The sequence below is a fragment of the Dermochelys coriacea genome, chromosome 4 (genome assembly GCF_009764565.3).
Source record: "Dermochelys coriacea isolate rDerCor1 chromosome 4, rDerCor1.pri.v4, whole genome shotgun sequence".
Taxonomy (NCBI): Eukaryota; Metazoa; Chordata; order Testudines; family Dermochelyidae; genus Dermochelys; species Dermochelys coriacea.
Genome location: NC_050071.1, coordinates 8,357,218 through 8,374,449, shown reverse-complemented (window position 1 = coordinate 8,374,449; position 17,232 = coordinate 8,357,218). Strand labels below are relative to the sequence as shown.

Here is a 17,232-nt window from a genome sequence, read left to right as displayed (position 1 = left end):
AGTGGGCTCTTTCCCTGGTCTTTGTTTAAAATGCTTGGTGGTGGCAGCATACGGTTTAAGGACAAGGCAAAATTTGTACATTGGGGAGGTTTTTAACCTAAGCTGGTAAGAATAAGCTTAGGGGGTCTTTCATGCAGGACCCCACATCTGTACCCTAGAGTTCAGAATGGAGAAGGAACCTTGACACATGTTAAGGTTGCCAAGTACAGCATTAACTTACAACAGGCACTTTGTTCCACAGAAGGGTGTCATACAGTGGACATTCCGGTTGCTGTGAAAAAGGGTACAGCTTTTATTTTAATTTAATGTCCGTTATTAAAATATTATGTGGCTATCCTGGGATGCAAGCATCAGGGCATATTTGTTAGCATTGTGTTTGTTCATGAAAACAAAACATTCAATTCAAGCCGAGCTATATATCACGCTGTCATCGGCAAATGGTGCCTTGTTGAAAATCTATCAAAGAAAGCTGACTTATCTTGCATGTGCTGTTTTACAGAAAATAGAACCGCAGTAAACTCTTGTGCCATAATGATTTTCTGTCTTTCTTGATGAGACATAATGAGATAAATTCAAGACCTTTTTGAAGGCTAATTACATATTGTACACTCTAGACATCAATTGTCCTTGTTAGATGATGTGCATTTTTTGCTTTCATTTCATCTTCTCTTTTGTCTGCGTATGCATGTGAATTTGGCTTAACTTTGAAATATAAATTGGGATTAGGGTGTATTTTTTCTCCCCCAAATCTTTTCAGATATTCTACTGTAACACAATGCATCATTAGAGATAAGGCAAAACTTGGAGGTAGATGTGAATTAAATAAAAGGCCTGAATTTCAGGCATGGAGCGGGGGATGGTGCCATAAACCATGCCAGTTCTTGAGTAGTTTATGAACAACCCTCCAGAATAAATTCAAATCTGAGCGTGCTATCAGGCGATGCATCTCTGTTATTTATAGAAATGGTTACGGCCAGATTTTCAAAAGTTCTCAGCACCCAAAACTGGGAGCAGATTTTAAATACAATTTAGCCCCATCTTATTTAGGTGCCTGAGTGGAAATAGCTTGTTGCTGAGATCTTTTGGATATTGGGCCCTTACATTTTCATTTTAAATTTAAAGCAGTAGCCAATGATTTTAGTTTATTGTTCATTTATTATGTGATGTTTTAACTAACTAACATGTTATGTCATATATAATCACTGTATGCTAAATAGAGTTAAATTATAGGATTATAAAAGTGCAAGATTGATCAGTATGTAGAGGGAATAATCATGTATTAAATATTTAAGTAAGTAGGGCTGAAATGCAAGACCTGTAGCCTTAGGCTTGTAAGATTTTAGCTTAGTCATATGTAAGCCATAGAGTTAAGGAACACTGACATAAGTAAGTGACCAAAGAATAACTCGATGCCCTAAGATTACAGGAAAAGATGAACTAATGGGTGATATTGCAAAAAATTAACAGTAAAGTAATATTTTACTTACAAGATACCTGGTAATCACATTTTTCTAACACATGCCCTAACCGCAGAGTGCATGATGTGCAGAAATGCTAATGACGTATAATCACAATCACATTATAAAAAAGGGGTGCCTAGATTAGGAAAATTGGGCTCCCTATGGGAAACTCCAGCAGGAACCATCCCTCAACTGATGATGAATCCATGAAAGACCCATCAGACCCTAACACTATTGTTAAGGATGTGAGTAGCACTATATTTCTAACTTGTGCGTAGGTCTGTATAGATTTTCTATACGCCTGGGTAATCATAACTTTAATTGTAACTTTAATAAAACTTGTAGAACAGACTAGGCCTTGGACTTGTGAATGTCTGTGTGGTCGCTACCCTTAGCCCTTATGGGTCCCTAAAGACTCTACATCTAAAGCAAGTAGCAGAGGTGACTTTCATTCTCTTAAGCTTGAAACTGTAGCCACCAAAGTCGAACCCGTAATGGTGTAATACCATGTTACAAAATTCACATTAAATACAATAAAAAGCTACAAAGGTTACCCCTTTAGCCTTTTTGAAAAGCTAAAATTTCTTGTCAATATCATGGACCAAGTATAATGACTGCCCTTAAACACTTTCCCATTGTCTTAAATATATAACATTACCTAAATGTATACACCAATCCCTTTTTGAAGTGTAAGGAAGGTTAAGAACTACTGCCGCTGCTAAGGTGACCATGTCTAAAGTAGCTGTTTGATGGTTTGTCTCTCTCTTGTCTTGTCCATCTTGTAATCATTGTACTCACTCTATCTCCTCCTCTCCAAAAGCAAGAACTGTGAATCACCCATTGTGTATAGACCATGGAGGGTTTCTGTGCATTCTTACCACACTGCCATGGTTCTTGTTCGTTTCTGAATTGCAGCCATATTCACAGGAGCTGTTGTTTTAATCTAGGGTGACTGGTTGATTTCAACAGCACTGTTTTTCCCTATCAGGGGGTGGAGGGGGAACTGAAATCAGAGTAGCTTTTGCATCACCCTGTTGTCATAATAACTTCTTAAGGTGTTGTGCTACAGTGTCCAATCAGAAGAAGCAATATACAGGAGGTGTGATGAGAGAATGAAATCTTTCATATGTGCAGAGACTAGAAATTGGCTAACTGCATAATTTACCCTGACCCTTTTAAAACAAAAAACAAAAAAAAACAAAAAAAATCCACACTTCATCCAACATGATGGCAAAATTTTGATCTCAGATCCATGCAGCAGATCTTAAAAACTGATTCTGTAATTGTACATCATGTTGTTGTGGTGGTAATGAAGATTTTAATAGTTGCCAATACACTGGATATCAGCTAATTTTCTTTGCACAATATTTGCTATGCAAGAACTTTGAATGACAGATTGGAACTCTTTTTAATTTCCATGTACGTTCTGTAAGTATGTCTGAGTGCCTGTGTATCATTAGTAACAGAATGGTCATAATTATTTTACAGTGATTCTCAAGGAATCAGAAAAGTAACAGCATTTTGGATCTGGCAAACTGTATGTGTGTGTCTATTTTTGATTTCAGAAATGGCAGGAAATCAACTTCCCAAGAGGATCTATCTGAACTTTAATTTTCCTTGTTCTGATGATTGTAGATCCAGCAATTAAAGAGCTAGTTTGTTTTCTTTTAAAGGCCAGAGACACGTGCAAAACCAATCATACATTTATCATGGTTGAGTGTGCAAATGAGGTGAATGAATGTAGAAAAATGATCCGATTTTTCCAAAGGACTCAGTACCAGTAGCTCCAAGTTACACTTATGTGGACTGGCCAGATTTCTAAAAAGGCGGAGGACCCAGCCTTTCCCATTGAGCTCAATAGGCGCTGCTGTAAACTGAGCTCTTTCAAAAATCTAGCCCTTAATTGCCAAGGGTCTGATCCTGCAAGGTGCTGAGCACCTCCTGTGAAGTCGAGAATGCTCAGCACCTTGCAGGAAGAGCAAACAATGAACTTTGAGCCTGTGCTGACAATTCCTTGAAATCAGACACAATTAATGTATGCAAAAAGAAAAGGAATACTTGTGGCACCTTAGAGACTAACACATTTATTTGAGCATAAGCTTTCGTGAGCTACAGCTCACTTCGTCGGATGCTGTAGCTCACGAAAGCTTATGCTCAAATAAATTTGTTAGTCTCTAAGGTGCCACAAGTACTCCTTTTCTTTTTGCGAATACTGACTAACATGGCTGCTACTCTGAAACCTCTAATTAATGTATGCACTTCAAAGTACCAAAGGGAGGAAAAAAATCCCCCAACCCAACCTCGTCCGGTATATGGGAAAAAAGAGAACAAAAATAATAGCTTTCAGTCTGTAAGGCCAATCATACATATACATTACAGCTAGAGGGAATGTATTATACAGCAGGCATGTCTGGTTCAGGGGGTACCCACAGATAGCCATCTTATAGGGAGCAGTTCAAAATTCTTCACAGGTTTTCTGGAAGAAACCCTGGGGAAATAGTCTGATTAGAATGTCTTAAAGCTGTCTGTACAGATATCACCTCCTCTCCAGGATGGCATGATTGTTTTATTTGCTGAGACATTGATTTCTGGGCATGGGACATCTTAAATGGAAACCATAAAACATATTTTACCACTCTCCTAAGCTGAGTCTAAGAGTGAGTGAGAAAGCAATACTTTGATGTTTTCCAAAGCAGAGATAGAAGCCAGAAGATCTGTTACTTCTGATACATTCGGCAAGGAAAATAAATATCTGACAAAGGCAGCTGCAAGAGAAATCAATGGCCAAAATGGTCTCATTCTCTTCTGCACAAATATTTTAAATATGTACCACATATTAGCATGAAAATCTCCCATCTCCCTCTTGTGTTTTTAAATAATTCACGAGCAAATAGCTCATGATTGTTTGTTGTTGTCTCTTTCACTAAGGCTATGTCTACACTGCAGCGGGTGTAATTTCCAGCTAGAGGAGCGATACGGGCACTAGCTCTGCTCAAACTGACATGCTAAAAATAGCAGCGTGGCCAAGGCAGTGTGGGCCGTGGCTCGGGCTACATGCCCAAGTTCAGTCCCATCTGCAGCCACGGTGACATGCTGTTTTTACCATGCTGGCTTGAGCAGAGCTAGCTCATGAACGGCTAGCTGAGCCGGGAATCCCACTTCCCCGCTGCAGTGAAGAGGTCCTCTAAAGATCTGTGTTAAAAAGAAATGGGACGGGATGAATATTTGCTGGAAGAATTTAGTCTCCGGTTCCTCTCTTACAGTCTGCAGACCTGGATTCTTCAAGGCCTCTCCCCAGAGCCCATCCTGCAGTAAGTGCCCCCCTCACAGCTACACACACGAGGAAGCATCCATCTCCTGTCTGTGTGAAGAACACTATTTCAGAAGGGAGTCGGACCCACCTACAATGGCCTGTACAAGTAAGCACGCACTGTGTATCTTTTAATCCGTTTGCGCTGTTACGCACAGAGAATGGGCACAATGACAAAAAAAGAAGGTGTTTTTACAGGCTTTCAGCCTGATCCTGACCTGGCTTGTGCTAGTTTTACAGTGCTGTAATCGACTGGCTTCATCTAAATTATTCCTGATTTACACCACCGTATTTGAGATTTGAGCATATGGAACTGGATGTGCAGTGTCTAGAATTGCACGCTGCCCATGTGCGTCTATGTGTGTGTTGTAAAATATAAAAGGAGTACTTGTGGCACCTTAGAGATTAACAAATTTATTTGGGCATAAGCTTTTGTAAGCTATAGCTCACTTCATCGGATGCATGCAGAGGAAAATACAGTGGGGAGATTTTATATACACAGAGAACATGAAACAATGAGTGTTACCATACACACTGTAATGAGAGTGATCAGGTAAGGTGAGCTATTACCAGCAGGAGAGAAAAAAAACCTTTTGTAGTGATAATCAAGGTGGGCCACTTCCAGCAGTTGACAAGAACGTGTGAGGAACAGTTGGTTGGGGGGAATAAACATGGGGAAATAGTTTTACTTTGTGTAATGACCCATCCACTCCCAGTCTTTATTCAAACCTAATTTAATGGTTTCCAGTTTGCAAATTAATTCCAATTCAGCAGTCTCTCATTGGAGTCTGTTTTTGAAGTTTTTTTATTGAAGAATTACCACTTTTAGGTCTGTAATCAAGTGACCAGAGAGATTGAAGTGTTCTCCGACTGATTTTTGAATGTTATAATTATTGACGTCTGATTTGTGTCCATTTATTCTTTTACGTAGAGACTATCCGGTTTGGCCAATGTACATGGCAGAGGGGCATTGCTGGCACATGATGGCATATATCACATTGGTAGATGCGCAGGTGAACGAGCCTCTGATTGTGTGGCTGATGTGATTAGGCCCTATGATGGTATCCCCTGAATAGATATGTGGACAGAGTTGGCAACGGGCTTTGTTGCAAGGATAGGTTCCTGGGTTAGTGGTTCTGTTGTGTGGTGTGTGGTTGCTGGTAAGTATTTGCTTCAGATTGGGGGGCTGTCTGTAAGCAAGGACTGGTCTGTCTCCCAAGATCTGTGAGAGTGATGGGTCGTCCTTCAGGATAGGTTGTAGATCCTTGATGATGCGCTGGAGAGGTTTTAGTTGGGGGCTGAAGGTGATGGCTAGTGGCGTTGTGTTATTTTCTTTGTTGGGCCTGTCCTGTAGTAGGTAACTTCTGGGTACTCTTCTGGCTCTGTCAATCTGTTTCATCACTTCAGCAGGTGTGTATTGTAGTTGTAAGAACGCTTGATAGAGATCTTGAAGGTGTTTGTCTCTGTCTGAAGGCTTGGAGCAAATGCGGTTATATCGTAGAGCTTGGCTGTAGACAATGGATCGTGTGGTGTGGTCTGGATGAAAGCTGGAGGCATGTAGATAAGTATAGCAGTCAGTAGGTTTCCGGTATAGGGTGGTGTTTATGTGACCATTGCTTATTAGCACTGTAGTGTCCAGAAAGTGGTCATCATCTGGACCCATGGAAAAGAAGCTCTTGAGGAATTCCACTATGATTTCAACAATTTCCATCCCAGCATTAACCTCAGCCTGTACCAGTCCACACATGAGATCCACTTCCTGGACACTATAGTGCTAATAAGTGATGGTCGCATAAACAGCACCCTATACCACAAACCGGAGAACACTTCAATCTCTCTGGTCACTCGCTTACAGACCTAAAAGTCACAATTCTTCAATAAAAAAACTTCAAAAACAGACTCCAATGAGAGACTGCTGAATTGGAATTAATTTGCAAACTGGACACCATTAAATTAGGTTTGAATAAAGACTGGGAGTGGATGGGTCATTACACAAAGTAAAACTATTTCTCCATGTTTATTCCGCCCCCTGCCACCCCCGCAACTGTTCCTCACACGTTCTTGTCAACTTCTGGAAATGGACCACCTTGATTATCACTATAAAAGGTTTTTTTTCTCTCCTGCAGGTAATAGCTCACCTATGATCTCTCTCGTTACAGTGTGCATGGTAACACCCATTGTTTCATGTTCTCTGTGTATATAAAATCTCCCCACTGTATTTTCCACTGCATGCATCTGATGAAGTGAGCTGTAGCTCACAAAAACTTATGCTCAAATAAATTTGTTAGTCTCTAAGGTGCCACAAGTACTCCTTTTATTTTTGCGGATATAGACTAACATGGTTGCTACTCTGAAACTTGTAAAATATAGTTATTTAACTATACATCTAGATAGACACAATGTATGTGAGTGCCACTTAGTGTCACGAGTTATTCTGTGTCCCAATAGTCAGCTTGGGCAACCAGGGAAATAATGAGGTGTTTAGCACTCCTAGCTACTTCAGGATAGTGATATGGGCGGGAGCTACTGACTGTCCAGAGCTACCACAAAGAAAGAAACCATATGTCCATGATGCTCAGTGGATGTGTGTGTGGGGGGGCAAATATTGTTGGGAGAGAAATAACAAGCAGGTTGTTATGTTGTGAGCTGGAGACAGAGGAGAGGGAGAGGGCAAATGATAGTTTTAAATCGTTCTTTTCCCCACAAAGTATGAAGCTACCCTTTCATCTGCAGCTTGTAGACCTGTTGCTGCATCTTGTCCACTTCCTCTTCTAAATATGTAGACCCTGGTCCTGCAAAGACTTACACTTACACACATACGTAAGCTCATACTGTCAGAAGTCCCACTGAAGTCAGTTTACCAAAGTGCATATGGTTAGGAATGTGCATATATCTTTGTAGGATCAGGGTCTTCAGTGGGAACTGTGCAAATTCCAGACAGGATTTTATAGTAAAACAGGAGTTGAAAGGAACTGAAAAAGTAACTGAGCTTCTATGGATGGGAACAGACAGAAGTGACCCTCAGAGAGGGAAGAGAAAAAAATAAAGAACCAATATATTCAAAACAGCTGGGACAAGGGGAAGAAGCAGCTTCTCCTCTCCTTCTACTAGGGACTGTTTTCAGTCGTAGAAGGCTAGATGTCATGATGTCCTTAAAACAGCTGTGCATCAATCATCATCCTACTGATACATACCATATCACCGTGGCTATTTGATTAGCACCCTCGCTGCAGAAAACAGGATAGGGCAGCAGTTCCTAGTGCAGGTTCTAAGCTAACCTAGACAAATTGACAGAAGCACCTCAGGAGAGAGGTGCTAGGGGCTGCGGGGATAAGGGGGAATAAGTAAGGGCCCAGGATGGGAGCACAAAGAGTGACAGCTTCCCATCTGCTTCTCCCAGTGAACCCTGCTGCCCTTTCTGGCTACTTCCAATTCGCCTTCGGTTTTGGCCCCGATCCTGTCAGCTGTTGCATGCCGATGAGCCGCTTTGCCTCCAGGGGGCTCCAGGCACTGAAAGGGATGGCTCACAGCCCGAGGGTCAGGGCCTAACCTGGGAGCACTGAACGTCTCTCCATTTGGTTTTCACAGTGGAAGGTGCTGCTCTCTTGAAAGGACAGTGCGACTCCAGGGAGGGAAGGGGGAGCCTCACACGGTTTGTGATAGGCAATGCTGCGTAAAGGTCATAGACAGGTGGAAGAAGAGTCCAGCTAGTGAAGTCCTGGTGTTGTCGGGAGGGGAGAAAAATTATCTTTTAAAATAAAGACATTCCAAACATAGATAAAAAGTTAGTTATACACGTAGGCCGGTTTGCAAAGGGGCTTCAAGCATGTTAGCTGCCCAGCCTCCACTGCAATTCAGTGGCTGGTGAGTGGCTAATTCCCTTGGGTTTCTGTGACAATCCCACAGAATAGTATAGGGAAGAGTACATATGTTAAATAGGTCCCATTCTGCTAGCAGAATAAGGCATTCCAGGATGTGCATTAATAGGATTTTGGGGTATTTCTTGGGCAGATGAAAGTTACAACACCCATAATCTGCAACAACTCCCCTACCAAAACACACCAACTTGTGGCTCACTGCTCTGTGTTACCGTAGTGTGAGGACACAGATACAAAGAGCCATGCCTTAAACAGCAATGAGAGAACTCTGTCACCTGGAAGTTCCCACCTTTTTATTAAGTTTCCTGCTGCAACACATCCTGGTCCTCTCTGGTGAGACTCAATGACCACTCCACAGTTGCATACAGGAAAAAAAATCCTGCGTCTTCATTGATTGACAAGAGTCATTTGTTAGAGCCACTAAGTTTCTGTTATTTACTTCTTCAGAAAGAAATTTCATCTACTTGAAATCTAGTAAAAGGGTGTCTTAGAAATAGTTTAAGTATTACATTGCCAAGTCCCCCTGCCAATATTTATGGTTTAATAATTATGTTTTCCTGACTTTTTTCAAAATGCTTGTCAGTTCCATGTTGCTATGTAAAAGACCCACACAAACAGGGGAAACTGTTCGATACTACAGTATACTCACCATAAAAGTGAAACAGAAACTGACCATATATGAAGGGCTGTCAAATGCTCAAAAGAACAAGAAAAAAAGGATTGAGAAAGATTAACAATCTTTAATTTCTTTACGTTCTCATTTCTTAGAACTGGAATTGGTAACAGTAGGTAATATTTTTTAAAAATGTGATTTTAAAATTGATGATGCCCTGTTACATTTTGGAACAATTTTCTCAGTCAGACTCCATATCTTTTTGATAATTTTGTGAAAATTATTATTCACTTCCCAGAAGATAAATAGCTTTTAAAAATAAAATGATAGTTTTCTTTCCTCTTTGGGACATCAATTTAAAAGGAAATATTTTTTTTAAATGGATACACTTTGAAATTTATGGCCATAGTGGAGAAGTTTTCAATTGGTACAAAATTTAACATACAACAGAAGTTTCTGATGAGAACATTACAGATAATATTTTGCCCTCTGGAAAAAAAAATCTCAATTCCCTTTAATGTGAGTTGTGCATAAGTATCAGAGGACAATATTTAAAAACACACACATTGATTTAATATTTCACATTTATTGTCCATGAAGGAAAATATGGACTTTGTCTTCTGCCAGTTACCTTTTGAGTCAGTAAATCATGATCTGGGGTGGGTAAATCAGTATCTGCTTAATATACAAATTAGCTATCTTTTTTATTATGATTATTTAAGTAAACTAACTTCTTTGTCCTTGATGAAGAGAGGTCATAAATTAAAATGTACCTTCTGAGCAGATATCAGATTCCCTGATTCTTGGAAAATAAAATAGCAGTTTGTTCTCACCACTGTGATTTTTTTTCAAAGTTTTAGTGCAGCACAGTTTCAAAATTCTTCAAATAGTACTTGTTAGATTTCTCCAAACTACTAAAGACCATTCATAGAGCCCCTTTGAGAATGCTAATGTTATGGGTTATGGAGTGCCACTGGCTTCAAAGCATTGCTATTGAAATTGATGGTTTTAAGCCTTCAAGAAGAGCAGCTGACTCTTCTGTACAGAATGAGTAAAAACCTCTGGCAACTTTAGTAAAGTAATAATTTATCTACTGTTAAAGACAATAAAAAGAAAAGCAGTACTTGTGGCACCTTAGAGACTAACAAATTTATTAGAGCATAAGCTTTCGTGAGCTACAGCTCACTTCATCAGATGCATGCATCCGATGAAGTGAGCTGTAGCTCATGAAAGCTTATGCTCTAATAAATTTGTTAGTCTCTAAGGTGCCACAAGTACTGCTTTTCTTTTTGCGAATACAGACTCACACGGCTGCTACTCTGAAAATTGTCCAATAAGTGTTTCTTGTGCTTGACTTCCCCCTCCCCCACCCCACATGCCCCCACCCCACACTCCCCCTTAGTTTACTAGTATCTGTAAAGAGTGCATCACATAGTAGAAAGAAAAATTGGTCAGTTTAACTGGTCAAAAGTACTTGTGTGCATTGCATATAACTCAGCACAACTCCAGGCCTGCATTTCTTTAGCTTCCATTGTATCGGTATGACAGGGCTGAAAGTTATTCTAACTATTCATGTGCTATGGTGCCATTAGCTAAACTGTGCTGGATGCCTGTGGGGTGGTTTGTGAGAGTTAGTGTGGAATCCATAAAGATTCTCGGATACTTTTTGGGGAGCCCTCACTGCCAATTCCCACAGTTTGTGTGAGTTTCCTTCTTTGCCTTGGTTTAGTTTTTGTTTTCCAATTTGAATAATATGCAATAGTTATCATTAGATGTCTGTCGTTCATATGCATGAAAAGCTCCCTTTGGCTACAGTAGGAGTTGCACATATGCTGCAATTTGTTCCTTACGCTTCTGTCCTGCAAAGACTTAAGCATATTTTAAGCATGCCATTGGCTTAAATGGGACCACACACGTGCTTAAAGCTATGTATGCATCAGTGGTTCATGATTCAGTTCTTACTGGCCTCTTCAACTCCACCTCTTTGGACTCTGAGAGCAGACACACAAAGACAAATTTTTATTAATGGCTCCCTCAGTTGCATGCACAAATAGGTGCTTAGATGCTTAACCACCTGCCTGTGTGTGCAGTTAAGGCAGTTAGTTTTAAAAATGTGATCCACAGAATTTAATATATAACTCCAAAAAAGCTGAGTTGCACTTTCGTAAGCCATTCTAGTTAATTCTTTTTGTTTTAATTTTACATCCAGGGTTTGTTTTTTTTTCTTTTTTCCTGTGACGGCAGGTTTCTCTTAGAATTGGCTTAAATCATCTCCGAGGAGAATCAGAGCAGCGTCAGTTGAGATAGCGCACATGCTGCAAATTGCTACAAGGTTTCACAATGAGTTTTATCATTTTTACAGACATAAAAAAGAAAATAGGAAAAAGTAGCTAGGGAAAAAGTTTATTGTTTAAAAAATAATTGCAATTTCACAAAATTACCTATTTTAAATATTTCAATATGTTAATTATAGCCATATGACTAGAATCACACAGAACCAGGAAATGCAGTTAAATAAATGTGCATGCACTTTCTGGAGAGAGGAGGAGGCACATTGAAGCTGGCTTTCAAGGAGGTATTCACGGATTTTAGCACCTACGGGAATTTTGCACCCAGTTTCCATTCAGACTGAATGGTAGTTAGGTGCCTAACTCCCATGGACTTTAGTAAATCTCAGTAACACCATGACTCAAAACCAGCAAAACTTTAATAAATGTCCCTTTCTTTCTCCTGCATCACAATGCAGTCAAGGTACAAAGTGCAGATCCGTTGTTAAGATCACCAACATGTTGTATACTACTGCCATCCTTCTGTACAAAATTATCCTTTCACATCACATCAGAGGAGAATTTTGTCCTCGGTCTCCAAGGCGAATTTATACAAAAATATTCCCTAAAACATGGGTTGGCTGTTTTTTTCCTCCAAAATCATTATCTGTTGACAACTCAGAGAGATGAATAGGATCTGAAAAAGAAAATTTGATCTTGTGATTGTTATAACCTGGCCAGAAAGGGGCTCTTTTCCCTGAGACTCACGTGTTGCCCTTAGCCCATGTGTGACAGTCCCATTGACTTCACTGGGAGTTCCCAGTGAAGTGAGTGTACCCAAGATTTTCATAAGTAACTTGGGATTTGGGTTTCAGAGTAGCCTCAATTTTCAGATGTCCCACTTGAGCCCCCTGAAAGGGGTCTGATTTTCAGAGGTTACATGCCCAGTGGTTTCTACCAGTCAGCACCTCTGAGGATGTCTCAAGCCGGACACCCAAAAATGGAGGCATCCAGAGTCATTAGTTACTTTTGAAAATCTTAGCTTGAATGTCTAATTTGGCCCATGGCAAAGAAGTACCATTCTTATGGGAGCTGCAGAAAAGCTGCATCAGCACCTTTTAACCCTTGAACACCCTTACCCGGGCTGGGCAGACATCCTAAGTGTGGATACTCGGCAAAATAAGAAACAGGAGAGTAGCCATTCAAACATCTTAACATGCAACACTTTGAAGAGGTGGAGAAAAAGGCTGCAGTTTAGTACATGGATGCAGCAATATTACTTATAATCTGTGTAGGATATTTCTTCGGTATGTGTTGCTCTTCAGGATCTGGTGCTAAAGCCACAAAGGGATGTCTACACTGCAGCTGGACGTGTTCTTCACAGCTCGGCTTAACATACATGTGCTGGCTTTGATTGAGCTAGTGAACCAAAATCAGCAGTGTGGACATGGAGGCACGGACAGCGGAATGGACTAGCCGCCCAAGTACAAGCCTGTCCAAGGTCTGCATTCAGGCAGCTAGTCTGAGCCACTTCCCGTGCTATTGCCACCACACTGCTATATTTAGCATGCTCATCAAGCAGAGCTAGCTTGTCTATCTCTCCCGAGCTGGGAATTACAGCTCCCAGCTGCCATGCAGACGTATCTTTAGGGTGAAACCTTGACCCCACTGAAATCAATGGCAAAGCCCTCACTGACTTCAGTGGGGCCAGGATTTCAGCCTTAATGCCTGGTCCCTTGTGCTCTTGGCCGGCCGGGGCTAGCAGCACATCCGAGGGAACACACTTGGTAGGATACTCTTCCTGGATCAGATAGGTGGGTGGGTCCCAACACACACATTTTGAAGCGAGGAGGGAGAGCTAAGAGTGACCCCCCCCCCATTGCCCTGTCAGTCCTTCAGCTGCTGCGGTGCATTGGCTCTGTGCGCTCCGTGGTACGTGAGCAGCGCAGTCTTTCTTTTCAGCCTAGAGAGTAGCGCAGAGCAGGATGGACGAGAATGCTATTTTCACCCTGTGTTTTTCTCACTTTACTTTACAAACCAGGACCCCCCTCAGCTCCTCGGAATGCCATCTCAAATGTTAACGAGACTAGTGTCTTCCTGGAATGGATTCCCCCGGCTGACACTGGTGGAAGGAAAGATGTGTCTTATTATATTGCATGCAAGAAGTGCAGCTCCCCCTCGGGGCTGTGTGAGGCGTGTGGCAGTCATGTCAGGTACCTCCCCCAGCAAATCGGCCTGAAAAACACCTCTGTCATGATGATGGACCTGCTTGCTCATACAAACTATACCTTTGAAATTGAGGCAGTGAACGGAGTGTCCGACCAGAACCCTGCAGCACGGCAGTATGTGTCTGTAAATGTAACCACAAATCAGGCAGGTAAGTGGAACTTCAAAAGGGGCTAAGATTCTGGGGTGGGAGGCCCAGGCCATTCTGTGGGGTGGAACTTCCAATGAAATAAATGGAAGTAGCAAGACTGGGCCTTGAATCCTTTCCTATGCAGGTGGTTGTTGTCCCCACTCTGGCCCCCCCTTTCACAGTATAGTTACTGCAGCCTTGGATCAGCAGGAATGTTCCCTCTCAGCAGCATGCATTTTGGTCGTTTTTTTGTTTTTAATTAAATATGCAGAATCCTTCATAGCTTAACTTTCCCCACTAAAACCAGAGCAAAGTAGTTGTCTCTCTTTTTGGCAGAAGGACATCCTAGCGAGATCCTTTAGATTTCAGGTGTCATGCAGTTTAAATGGCCTGACTGGTTTAGCAAATGGCTATTTGATCTTGGAGCAGCAGCTGGAGTGGAAGTGAAAAGACAGAGGCTGTCCCAGTGTCCCTTTAACATCGCAGTGAAAAAATGAACGGATTCGGGATGGGGAGGTGTTGCTGACTCAGATCAGGGATGTCATTGCTCATTGTCTCATTTCAGTTTTGCATCATGCAAATGAAGACAGTGGGGAATTTTTTTCCCTCACCCTGGACTAGGCTCTGAGCAGAGGCAGGGTGCAGAGGGAATAAGGAGCCTGACCCACCTTGCACAGCCCATGTAAAGCCCAAGCCGATTTACACAGTTTGCACTCAGAAAGCACAGACACGCCAAGGGGACAAGGAAGCGGGAGCCATGGTTCTGCCCTCTACACGGGATGCAGCAATATGTGCACCCTTCTCTGCATCTCACACACCCTGGAAGGCACTGTTCTCAGAGCCCTCAAAGGCCCTATCATGTTCTGCTTCTCTTAACTCTCCCTCCCTTAAAGGTGCTATATTGCAAATGACCTTCCTTACTGGAGGGCTGAACGTGGAACCCATGCTGTCAGCTTCCTGCACCTCCCAGGAACATGAGGTGCTCCTTCCTGCAAACACTTAGGACCCTGCTCCTCAAGCACAACTGGCTAGTGGCATTTGGGAGCATGGGCCCATCTTTAAGAGCTAAACTCAGAGCTCTCGCAAATACAGTGCACTGCTCTGCTGCTGGGTTCCCAAGCCAGCCTTTCCTGCTCCTTCTAAAGGAAATGCTCTTAACGGAGAAATCTGGCACAAGCTACCGAGTGACAAACAGATTTCAGAGGCCTGCCTGCAAAACAGAAGGATGCTAGGCTGAGCAGGATTGAATTTCATTCGAACAGCACAGGTACATGTTTGTAGGTTCAGCAGCCACCCGAGAGGGCATTGATGTGTTGTAACGAATCAAGTCTGTGCCCCAGTAATTAATTTGGATTGCTGATGTGTCTGGCAAACCAACGAATGTATCTTGAGGAGAGGAAATAAAAGCACTATTGGGTTACTGCTCACTGCTGATTGACGTGACAGGAAGCCTTCAAGAGTAGCACTGGCAGATGTCAACCTGACACCTGCAAAAACATCTGTTTAATTCAAATAAACAAGTGTCATGGCCCTTAATGAAGTTTACCATTGTCCCCATCATGAAGGTTGCTGCCAGCAGTTCTCTTCTTAGACAAAATAGGTTATTGGGTTGATGTTAGCATTTCATAAACAGCAGTGGATATTTCCCTGATGTGCTGAGCTAAATGCACATAAAACTCAATAAAGTAATGATAGGTGAGAAGATCAGATATGGACAATCACCACTTTCTGTAAGGAAACACTTCCACCTTGTGAATTATGCCCAATCTCCCAATAGTTGTATTAGGAGTTATATGCATAGCTGACTCTCTGTGCACTGAGATAAGAATGTAGCCACTGTGCAGTTATTACCAGATCTTTTGTGGGGAAATCTTACCCTGTGGGTTTTGGATAATAAATGCAGCTCATGTCAAAAAATAATGGAAGTTATAGCCCTGATTCACCAGTGTGATATTCTGGATTTACGCCAGCATAACTGCATTGCAATCAGTGGAATCACACTGTAGTAGAACTGGAGTAACACAATGGTGAATTGGACCCAATGTGTTTATTTCATTGCGCAGACTTGAAGCGACATCTTTATGCTTCCTCTGTTTGATTCAGTATGTGATGTTTGCACAATCCATTACGCATCCAGATAGACATCCCACAGCCCTGTCCAAATTAAATAATAGAGCCAGGAGAATGCACTATTTATGGTTCAATCTTCACTCCTTATTCAGAAGATGAGCAAGGTCTATTTGCATGAACTAAAAGTTGCTGGATCTATATATCAAACATTTTCCTGAAAGAGCTTGGAAGTTTAGGTTGCTCCCTGCTGCTTTAGATACCATTAGATGACAAAGGTTAGAGGATCCTTTGCACTGGGAGATAGAGCTAGAGGGGGAGATTTTACAAGTGGGAATTACTCACCTTAAGGTGGCATGATTGGGCTCCTCACCACAATGGATACAGTCAGAGATCAAGGGCCTAATTCTCCATTCCCTGACACCCATTGCATGCCAGTATGGAACTATGCTTGCATAAAACTGGTGGAGTGGTTAGAGAATCAGACTCCTACCGGGTTGGCATAAGGACTGAACTGGAGGAGAAAAGAACCATTGCTATAAGAAATACTGGCCCATGGAAATGAAAAATGACATGTCATGTTGATAGATACTTACTAAGCAGCATCGCAGATGGAATGCCTGGTTTTTTTCTTTGTCAATCCCAAGACTTTGCTAATTTCAGAACTTTAAAAAATGCACAAACAGCAGGATATTGGCCGCACCAGATGTTTTTTATATATGAAACCTTTGGCAACAAACAGTGTGTCTGGTTTTGGGTTCCTGTAGGGATTGTTTCCTGAAAAATGTGTTTGTTTCTTAAATAATTTCTCTCTCTCTCTCTCTCTCTCTTTTCTTTTCTTTTTTTTTTTAAACCGGCACCAGTAGCCAGTCTAGCATTTTCAGACTGATGTAATTTTCCTTTCTGACTGCAAGACATGTGTGAACCGTCTCGATTCAAAATTAGATTTGATAGTACAACAAGAAAAATAGCTAGTTCTGTGTGCAAGATGAAAAAAATATTACAGTAAGCTGGAAGATGAAATTGATTAGCTCTGGCTGATCAGCATATGGAATCCAATAATGATTTTCTGCTGAAGAAGTTGAGTGATTAAATGATTAATTTATGACTGTCTATCAATATTAAAAACATTGTCACAAACACAATATCATTGGAGTCTCTAGGAGGAGGATAATGAAGGATCTTGCTTTCATGAAACTGTTTATAAGAACTGCTGTACTGGGTCAGCCCACTGGTCCATCTAGCCCAGTGTTCTGTCTCTGACAGTGGCCAGTACCAGAG

At 41.6% G+C, this 17,232-nt stretch overlaps 1 protein-coding gene across 13 annotated transcripts in view; it reads left to right on the top strand.

Annotated features, from left to right (window-relative positions):
- EPHA5 (EPH receptor A5) overlaps positions 1–17,232 on the top strand; it is a 400,471-nt gene that overhangs the window by 182,295 nt on the left and 200,944 nt on the right. For 9 of the 13 annotated variants that reach the window (XM_043513198.1, XM_043513194.1, XM_043513195.1 and 6 more), the window contains exons 4-5: positions 4,724–4,879; positions 13,570–13,905. The exons of 2 other annotated variants lie outside the window; for them this stretch is intronic. In XM_043513198.1, coding sequence (XP_043369133.1) covers positions 4,724–4,879; positions 13,570–13,905 — 492 coding nt within the window. The remainder of the gene's footprint in view (positions 1–4,723; positions 4,880–13,569; positions 13,906–17,232) is intronic. 2 more of the 13 variants (XM_043513200.1, XM_043513201.1) reach the window with 1 other exon arrangement.